The 10796-nt window shown below is 42.6% G+C and overlaps 1 protein-coding gene across 1 annotated transcript; it reads left to right on the forward strand.

The window, feature by feature from the left end:
• The first annotated feature begins 554 nt into the window (after window positions 1-554).
• LOC126661722 (uncharacterized) lies at window positions 555-1952 on the forward strand. Its single transcript, XM_050355585.1, has 3 exons — window positions 555-729; window positions 799-899; window positions 1023-1952. The coding sequence occupies exons 1-3, from the start codon at window positions 555-557 to the stop codon at window positions 1950-1952; spliced, it is 1206 nt and encodes a 401-aa protein (XP_050211542.1).
• Window positions 1953-10796: the final 8844 nt, after the last annotated feature.

Raw genomic sequence — 10796 nt, forward strand, 5'->3', positions numbered from 1 at the left:
CACCAGCACAAATCCAAGAATACATCGAGTTTCATGCTCGGCAATTAGCTTTCCTTCAACAGGTACAACAGGCCCACGCTCGTCCAACAGCCCCAACCGCATCTCAGGGTAACATTACCACCCCACCGTACATACCGACCGCACCACCTCACCCACAGGAATTCTACCAAGGCCAAACAACACCCGAGGAAGTAAACCGCGAGAAAAATCCGCGTGAACAAAAACCAGAGCCAGCACAGGCCGGACATGAAACTCCAGAGGGACAGAAAAAGACACCAAAACGGGTTGAGATCGAAGAAAGCGTGCACAGCTCTGGTGCTGATTCACCAAAGAAAAAGAATCTGGAGCAAGAAATCACCCAAAGGGTCAGAACCGAGATGGAAAAGTGTAGGAGGAAAGAGCCGAGAAACACAAACTTCCTGAACATTGGAAACCCACTGTCGGCCGAAATACGAGAAGAACCCTTCCCTTTAAACTACAAAACACCGTAGTTGGACGATTACAATGGAACAGGGGATCCGATCACACACTTGAGTTGTTTTTAAGTGGTCATGATGGTACAAAGTTTGTCCGAGGCTGCCGTCAGCAAACTCTTCCCAACTACCCTGAAAGGACCAGCTGCCATCTCGTATCAAAGCCTAAAAGAAGGCTATATTCGAAGTTTTGACGAGCTGGCAAGAGCTTTCCGAACACATTTCGCACCGAGCATACAGCGGAAGAAAAAGTCCAGTGACTTAAAACTCTGCTACTAGAAGTTGGGAGAAAGTCTGCAGAGTTATATCGGCTGATTCAATGCAGAAGCTGTCGAAGTAGGGAACTTGAATGATGATACCGTGATATATGCAATGAAAGACAACACAACAATGATGGCCTTCCGAGATAACCTGATAACAAACCCAGTACAAACTTACTCCCAGCTCAAGGACCGAGCCTGGAACTATATAAATTTGGACGAAGAATAACGACGAAAAGCCGCACAAACTACAACATAGTTCCGAACACCAAGGCCTACTTTTGATCAGACGGCTAGGCTAGACAGGTTCGGACCAAGAAACCAACAACAAGTCGGTCCACAGCGAGCAGATCCACACAGACCAGTGAAAGTTGAAGACCAAGCCTTCATTCCACTCAATACACCGAGATCACACATCTTAATGTGGATACAGAACAACAATGAGCCAGTGAGATACCCACCCAAGCTACAATATGAGGGAGTCAGGAAAAAATATTGTCAGTACCACGATGGCCATGGCCATATCACCGACGAATGCGGGAGTCTGAAGAAAGAAATTGACCGTTTGGTACAAGTCGGTCGTTTAAAAGACTTTGTGGCGCAGAGCAAAAGTTACAACTCAGGAGGAAGAAACCAAAGGGATAACAATGGAAAAAGGGAAGAAGCACCGCCACCAAAAAGACAAAATGTGTCAGGAGTAATTAACACCATAGCAGGCGGAATGACTGACCCAGAATACAAGCGAGGAAGGCGCAAAAGGCAGAAAATGGTGATGAACATATCGGTGGCTAAAGCTATACCGGAGGTAAAATTCGGACCAACTGATGGAGAAGGAATAGATTTTCCCCACCAAGATCAACTGGTAATCTCGGGCTTGATAGAAAATTTCTGGGTAATGAGACAGCTGGTGGACGAAGGAAGTTCAGTTAACCTTATCACGAAACAGGCGTATCTCGGAATAGGACTCTCAATACTAAACCTCAAACTGGTCAAAACCCCCTTAGTCGGCCTAGGAGGAACACCGGTACAAGCGGAAGGAGTAGCAGAATTAACGGTAGAGTTGGGGAAAGAAAACGGATCACCAGAAGGAGGCCTGGTGGGCATCACAAAGAAGTTTAAAACACTGTTTATGGTTGTTGATATGCCGCTTGCTTACAACGTCATACTCGGCAGACCAATGTTATATAATACTGGGGCTGTCACATGCATCAAATACTAGTGCATGAAAATACCAACCGAAGAAGGAGTGGTAACAGTCAGGGGAAGACAAGACATAGCCAAGCAGTGCTACCTGGTAGCAATGAGAGAAGTATCAGAAACCCTAGCCATTGAAACAATGGAGATACCAGACTCGGATGAAGGCAAGCTCGAACCACACGGAAAGTTGGAAAGAGTTAGTCTGACAGGAATAACACCAAGATCGGTCCAAATAGGCGCAGAACTACCTAAACCAATAAAGCAGGAGATAACCGATATGCTGATCAGAAACGAAGTCGAATTCGTTAATACCCCAGGCGAGATAGAAGGGGTTGACCCGGCAATAATATCACATAAACTCAATGTCGACCCAAAACACAAACCAGTCAAACAAAATAAAAGAGCCTTCGCAATAGACAGACAGATCGCCATCAGATTCGAAGTAGATAAGCTGTTAGCAGCAGGCTTCATCAGAAGAGTATATTACCCGGAGTGGCTATCCAATGTCGTGCTCATAAAAAAGCCAAACGGAAAATGGAGACTGTGCATAGATTTCACAGACCTGAACCGAGCATGCCCCAAAGACAGCTACCCCTTGCCGAACATTGACCAGCTGGTCGACTCAACCAGCGGCTACGAAGTCTACTCGTTCATAGACGCAGCCCAAGGATACCACCAAATCCCAATGCAAAAAGATGATGAAGAAAAGACAAGCTTTGTAACCGACAGTGGCACATACTGCTACAAACAAATGCCATTCGGACTAAAAAATGCAGGGGCAACATATCAGCGTTTAATGAATTTCGTATTCAAAGACCAGATCGGTCGCAACATGGAAGTCTATGTGGACGACATCATCGTCAAGTCCAAAAAAGTAGAAGATCATGCGAGAGACCTGGAAGAAGTCTTCACGAAGCTAAAAAAATACAAACTCAAGCTAAATCCGGACAAGTGCGCATTCGGAGTCCCAGCAGGAAAATTCCTCGGATACCTCATCTCCCAGAAAGGTATCGAGGTAAATCTGGAAAAAACAAAGGCAATTTTAGATATGAAGGCACCAAAATCAGCTAAAGAAGTTCAGAAGCTAAACGGAAGAATCACGGCCCTCGGTCGATTCGTTTCTAACTCGGCCAAAAGGTGTCTCCCGTTCTTTAAAACATTGAGAAATGTGAAAAAATTCGAGTGGACAGAGGAATGTCAACAATCTTTCGAAGAACTCAAGAAATTCCTGAGTTCACCACCATTACTCGGAAGACCTGAAACCGGAGAAGTGCTATACCTATACCTAAGTGTCACTAATAAAACAGTGGCATTAGTACTGGTGAAAGAAGAACTGTCCGAGCAAAAGCCGGTATATTACACAATCAAGGTGTTAAAAGGTCCCGAGATCAGATACAGCAAAATTGTGAAATTTGCACTCGCATTGGTCTTAACAGTGGAAAAGCTAAAAAGATACTTTCAGGCTCACACCGTTATAGTCCGAACAAACCAACCCCTACGAAAAGCGCTCGCAAGACCGGAAACATCAGGACGGCTAATCAACTGGTCAGTCATGGTGGGATCATATGATATCAAATACGAGCCACGAAAAGCAATGAAAGCTCACATCCTAGCCGACTTTGTAGCAGAAACAACAACACACGATCAACCTACCGAGGTAGACCAGGGTCTGGTCAGCTGGACGCTACAAGTAGACGGGGCATCAAATATGACCGGTGCTGGAGCGGGCATGATACTAAGAGGACCACACAAGATCAAAATGCAACACTCGATCCAACTAAATTTCCCAACAACCAACAATGCGGCAGAGTATGAAGCTTTGATAAATGGATTAAGGATGGCAATGGTAGTCAAGACTGAATATATCAAAATTCAGAGTGACTCTCAGTTAGTGGTTAATCAGGTACTTGGGTTATATGAGGTAAAGGACCCAGAAATGAAAAATTATGTAGACCGAGTGAAAGAGCTGCTTGCAAAAATTACCGAAGAGGGTGGGAAATGGGAGCCAGAGCAAATCCCCAGAGAAGAAAACACAGAAGCAGATACACTAGCAAAAGCAGGGGCATCCAGAGAAACAATGCCGAGCATACCATGCTCAGTTCAAAATTTCAGTAGTATCCAGAATCCCGAAGCAACGTTCCTCATAAACCCCTTAGACCAGTGGATGGAACACATCATATCATACATCGAGAATGGGAGCCTGCCCGAGGATAACAAAGAAGCAAAGAAAGTAAAACGCCGAGCACCACACTTCTCGTACCGAGACGGGACTCTATATAGAAAAGCCTTCTCACATCCCTGGTCCAGATGCCTCACAGTAGAAGAAGGGAAATATGTATTGGCCGAGATACACGAAGGTATATGCGGAAGTCACATCTCACATCTAGCACTCTGCCGAAAAGCTGTCTTACAAGGTTACTACTAGCCGACACTGGCACAAGACGCAGCAAACCTGGTGCAAAAATGTGAAAAATGTCAGTACCACCAAAACGTACACCATCAGGCAACAGCCGAACAAAACCCAATAGTAAGCCCTTGGCCATTTAGCATGTGGGGAATACACATCGTCAGACCTTTTCCAACGGCAAGTGGGCAGCGAAAATTCCTGATAGTAGCAGTCGACCACTTCTCAAAGTGGGTAAAAGCCGAAGCTGTCTCCACCATAACGGAAGCGCGGGTGCGAAGCTTCGTCCGAAGATAAATAATCTGTCGTTTTGGGATCCCAAAAACCATCATAACCGACAATGGGAAGCAATTCGACAACAAAAACTTCAGAGAATTCTGCATCGAAAAAGGAATTGACCTAAGGTTCACTTCGGTCACCTACCCACAAAGCAACGAAATGACAGAAGTAACCAATCGGACCATTGTTAATGGCCTGAAGAAGCGCCTAGACGAAGCAAAAGGTCGATGGGCCGACGAGCTACATAACGTACTATGATCATACAGAACCACGCCAAAAGCCGGCACAGGAAGAACACCATACAGCCTGACCTATGGGTGCGAAGCAATGGTGCCAGTCGAAATCGGCATGCCTACCATCAGAGTACAATACTTCGACGAGCAACAAAACGAAGAAAGCACCAGAATTTGCCTCGATTTACTAGAGGAGAGAAGAGATCAAGCATTAATGCACATCGAAGCATACAAACCAAGGATGGCAACATATCATAACAAACGGGTCAAACCCCTAACGTTCGAAGTAGGCGACCTGGTACTGCGACGAGCCGATATAGCAAGGGGTAATGCATGCATTTCTAAGCTCGAAGCTAATTGGGAAGGGCCTTACCAAGTGAAGAAAGTAGGAAAAGGAGGAGCCTATTACTTAACCTACATGTCCGGACGAGACCTACCAAGAACCTGGAATGCCAGAGTTCTCAAAAGATTCTATCAGTAGACAACATTCAGGTTATCGAGTCTGTCAGGGGTTTTTTCACTTGCATTTCGGCCAAAGTCGGCTGTAGGCCCAAAATGCAAGTTTTTCCCCTATCAATAAAAGAAAACAAAAAGAAAAAGAAGAAAAACAATGTGTGCCAAGCCATAGTTCAAAAAGACTTAAAGCAATCGCTTTATCCGAATAAAGCCATAGCTTAAAAAGACGTAAAGCAATCGCTTTATCCGAATAAAGCCATAGCTTAAAAAGACGTAAAGCAATCGCTTTATCCGAATAAAGCCATAGCTTAAAAAGACGTAAGGCAATCGCTTTATCCGAATAAAGCCATAGCTTAAAAAAAGAGAGACATAAGTCAATCGCTTTATCCGAGTCAAGCCATAGCTTAAAAAACCTTAAAGCAATCGCTTTATCCGAATAAAGCCATAGCTTAAAAAGACGTAAAGCAATCGCTTTATCCGAATAAAGCCATAGCTTAAAAACACGTAAAGCCATAGCTTAAAAAAAAGACTTAAGGCAATCGCTTTATCCGAGTCAAGCCATAACTTAAAAAGACTTAAAGCAATCGCTTTATCCGAATAAAGCCATAACTTAAAACGACTTAAAGCAATAGCTTTATCCAAATCAAGCCATAGCTTAAAACAAAGTAGAGTTAATACTAAAATAAGAAACACAGAAAATATATATATATATATATATATATATATATATATATATATATATATATATATATATATATATATATATCACTAAGAATAAACCGAGCATAAAGATAAAACAAAAAGGAAGAATAAAAATATATATATATATATATATCACTGGGAATGATCCGAACAAAAAGATGAAACAAAAAAGGAAGCAAATACAATGCCTAATCTATTATAGCCCGAGAAACATCATCAGGCAACTGCACACCATTTCCAGACATAGAACAACCACCCTCGCTCAATTCGGCCTCATCATAATGACTCACATCAAGCTGGCCGGGCACCGAAGGAGCAATAGGAAAATCGGTTGTCTGACCAGTCCTCTAATCACTAACAGCTTGGGCATTCTCTTGATCTATCTGATCAAACTCCTTGCTCAGCTCGGCTACCATTTCAGTAGCAGCATCAGACACCTCAGCCTTCTTTCGCATCAACACCTCATATCTAGCGGCCACGTCAAGATAGAGACATTCCAGATCAGCATCAGGTAACAACAGAGGCCCCACTCTCTCTTTCAAGTTATCCTCCAAAAGATCAGTTAATTGACCGAATTCAGCAGTAACTTTGGTACGAACAACCTTCATAGCTTTCTCAAGCTCCTCCGAAGCTAACCGTTTTTGCTCAGCTAGAACCGTATCATGCTGCTCTCTTTGCTTGATAAGCTCCAACTCATGTTTTCGTTTCAATTCAACTCGAGCCTCGGTCAAACTAGTTTTCTTCAGCTCGGCAATCTGAGCATTATACTCATTGATATGGTTATCAAGCACAGATTGAACGTTGGCTCGAGCAATCTGCTCAGACTCTAAGGCAGCAGCAGCAGACTCGGCTTTCTCCCGATCAGCGGACGCCTGATTGACCAAATCGTCCTGAACCGAACGAGCACCGAGCAGATGGTTGATCAACTGTCAAAAATAAACCACGGTCAGCACAGACCAAATAATATATATATATATATATATATATATATATATATATATATATATATATATATATATATATATACAAAGACAAAATCTTCTACCTGAAATGCCAAAGAACAACCCCCATCAATGAAGTCCCGAGGATGGACAATCTTCATGCTATCCACGTCTTTAGGAAGCGAACAAAGACGAGCCAACGAAAGGGCGGTGGGATAATTCTCAACAGTGTCCGCCGACGTCTTCTTCTTCAAGAACCGAGCAACGAAAGAAGAAGTCAAAGTCGGATCGGCTACAGTCTCGGCAGGGACTTCAACAGAATCCACAGCCTTACTCTTCCCCTTCCGAGACAGACCTTTGTCAGCCGGAGATAGATCATCATCAAAAACCGCGATAGACTCTGACTCAACCCCAAGACCAGCAGCCCCCATGCCGGCGTTCAGAGCCAAAACCACAGGTTCATTCTGCCTCTCATCGCCAGACACATCCTGAAAGGCGTCAATCTCGGCAGATAAAGGATCAGCACCCTGATCAGAAGGCCTTTTGCCAATGGTCTTCCCCCTCTTTCGTTTCTTCTCAGCAAGAGGAGGCACCGCCTCTAGGTTTACACCTTGACTACCCGTCTTAAGAACATCAGCCATCTTTGGCTGAGAGTCATCCACAGCTCGGGACGTCTGCCCCTTAGTTGGTCTAGCCCGCCTCCCGGCAGTAAAAGCAGCCATGTCCATCGCTACAAAAAATAAAAATAAAACCACCGATCAATAACATAACAACAAACACATACTTAAGCAAATACAACACACAAACAAAAATATAATAATAAAAACCGAGAACAACCTTTGCGATTGGGGTTAAACCTTAAAATCCTCAACCGAGGAATGATCTCCTCGGTATTCACAGGGTCGATCTGCCCCAATAAAACCTGAAGACGAGCATGTGCTGTTTCTCGGATTTTATCCCTCCTAATATAAGTATGCTCCGGAGATACACATGACCAGCAACGAGGCAGTTCGGCAAAAGCGGAGGGATGTCTAAGTCGGAACCAGTCTACCCTAAAACGCTTAAGGGACGTGGTAACATTATCAACTACTCGCCTAGGCTCCGACTTAAAAATTTTAAAATGGGCAAAGTCAAACTCGCCATTAAAAACTAGACCATACATGCTGGCAAAAATTTAACCGAGAAAGGAATTTTATTTTTTAAGCAAAGAGCCCGAACGGTAAAGAAATGCCTAATATCGTTCGGATGAAATTGACTCAAGGGCATACGATACCACCGAAGCAGCTCAACAAGGTCGGACTGAAAGGGAATCCTAACATCAGAGTGAAGATGCTCTACGCAGACAATCACATACTCTGGGTCAACAGGGGCGTTTAAGGTTATACTCGGAGGAGACAACTCTAAAGTGTAACCATCCGGAATTCTAAGTTTCGATCCTAAGTAGTCCAAATAGTGTTGGGTATGCTCGGCAAACATAGTTTCCATCATCACCCTCCTAACAGCTGCAGGTTTGGATTTCCTAGGTCTAACACGCCTAGGCCGAGCATAAGAAGTTGCTTCCGAGCACACCAAATCATCTAACCTATTTTCCCCAACAATACCATCTTCGGTATCCTCGACATGGTCACTGTCACAACTACTAGGATGGTCATTAATACTCATATCTAGGTCTCGCTCAGACAGGTTCTGAGAATCTTCTTCGCCCGACATTTATTCACTAAAGACAAAAAAAAACAGACAATCAAAAGAAATAAACCCTAAATACACAATATCAACGAGCAAACAAAAAAAAGCACATGCACAAATTAAAAAACAGATCAAATGGAGCAAAAGTGGAAAAACTTACGATTAAATCTTGAAGAAAAACTTGAAGAAAAAGAAGAACAGCAAGAACAGCAAAGAACGACAAGAAAAAGAAAATTGGAGAGCGAAAAAAAACAAGAAGAAAGAAAATGAGAGAATAAACAAGGGAATGTTTATATAGAAACCGAACAAGGGAAACTGAAGAGTCACCTCAAAAAACGAGCCAAAACCAAGGGACACATCAATAAATGCGCTAGTGGGGGACAACATCAGATACACAACAGCAAAAAGGCGACACATGTAACAAAAGCGGCGGCAATAAATACATGCAATAAAAGCAAAACACGTACGGACAAAAAATCATAATTGGACATAAATATCCAACGCGCCAGGGGGGGACTTGTGATAACAAGATAAATGGACCGACGACAGCAAAGGCCAATCCACAGCACATCTCGGACCCACCGAGATACATCAAACATAATAAACAAAGCACGCCCGGAGCAAGTCATAGCACATCTAGGACTCACTGAAATACATCAAACATAACAAGCAAGGATATCCCGAAACAAGCCAACATCACGTACCGATCAGAGCGAAAGCCTAAAATGAGCATATCTCGGAGTCACCTAGCACAACCACTCGGAGCACTCTGAACAAATCTGTCAGAACGTACCCTGACATTCCAGACAAACTTCTGCACAGACAAAGAGAATGAGGTCAGACCTGTCGGCCCAGACAAAGAGAAACGAAGACATAGTATAAAAGGCAAAAGGAAAGTAGGTGAAAAGGTTAATTCTCTTTTTCTCTCAACTCTTAACTCCCTTTCACTTCTTATTCTTTCTCTCACTAAACAATCACTAATTAGACCGTCGGAGTGGTTTGCCGGAATCCCCTTCCGGCATCCTTCTTACGGTTGTGTTGTGCCTTATGGGTACGGCCTTGAAGCGTCTACCAGATTGGAGCGTCGCCTGAAGTCACAAGTTATCAGTAACGTTTAAACGTTTGGATTGGTTTCATAACGTTTTAATCGTTTGGTTTAAGTCACTAAAAAGGTGAAACGTTTGGATTTATTTCTTAACGTTTGTAAACCCTTGGCTTAAATTGCTAATGAGGTGACAGGTTTGGATTTGATTCGTAACGTTTGTAAACGGATGACTTAAATTGCTAAAAAGGTGAAACGTGTTGATTTGTTTCGTAAAGTTTTAAACGATTGGATTGGTTTCGCATAGTTTTAAATGTTTGGCTTAAATCGCTTAAAAGGTGAAACATTTGGAATTTTTTCCTTACCGTTTGACTTAAATTGCTAAAAAGGGAAAACATTTGGATTTATTTCGTAATGTTTTAAACGTATTGATTTATTTTGTAACGTTTTTATTGGTTTGTAAGATTTTAAACATTTGGCTTGAACTGATAAAAAGGGGAAACGTTAGGATTTGTTTAGTAAAGGTTGTAAACGTATGGCTTAAATCGCCAACAATACCATCTTCGGTATCCTCGACATGGTCACTGTCACAACTACTAGGATGGTCATTAATACTCATATCTAGGTCTCGCTCAGACAGGTTCTGAGAATCTTCTTCGGCCGACATTTATTCACTAAAGACAAAAAAAAACAGATCATCAAAAGAAATAAACCCTAAATACACAATATCAACGAGCAAACAAAAAAAAGCAAATGCACAAATTAAAAAACAGATCAAATGGAGCAAAAGTGGAAAAACTTACGATTAAATCTTGAAGAAAAACTTGAAGAAAAAGAAGAACAGCAAGAAAAGCAAAGAACGACAAGAAGAAGAAAATTGGAGAGCGAAAAAAAACAAGAAGAAAGAAAATGAGAGAATAAACAAGGGAAGGTTTATATAGAAACCGAACAAGGGAAACTGAAGAGTCACCTCAAAAAACGAGCCAAAACCAAGGGACACATCAATAAATGCGCTAGTGGGGGACAACATCAGTTACACAACAGCAAAAAGGCGACACGTGTAACAAAAGCGGCGGCAATAAATACATGCAATAAAAGCAAAACACGTACGGACAAAAAATCA

The sequence above is a fragment of the Mercurialis annua genome, linkage group LG8, assembly GCF_937616625.2.
Source record: "Mercurialis annua linkage group LG8, ddMerAnnu1.2, whole genome shotgun sequence".
NCBI classification, from domain to species: domain Eukaryota; kingdom Viridiplantae; phylum Streptophyta; class Magnoliopsida; order Malpighiales; family Euphorbiaceae; genus Mercurialis; species Mercurialis annua.

Excerpts from the sequence above, each read along its gene's own strand:
- LOC126661722 (XM_050355585.1), top strand. The coding sequence starts at position 555 with ATGGTACAAAGTTTGTCCGAGGCTGCCGTCAGCAAACTCTTCCCAACT. Across the intron at positions 730-798 it reads ACAGCGGAAGAAAAAGTCCA|AAGCTGTCGAAGTAGGGAAC; the intron begins GTGACTTAAAAC and ends GATTCAATGCAG. Across the intron at positions 900-1,022 it reads ATAACCTGATAACAAACCCA|ACGGCTAGGCTAGACAGGTT; the intron begins GTACAAACTTAC and ends ACTTTTGATCAG.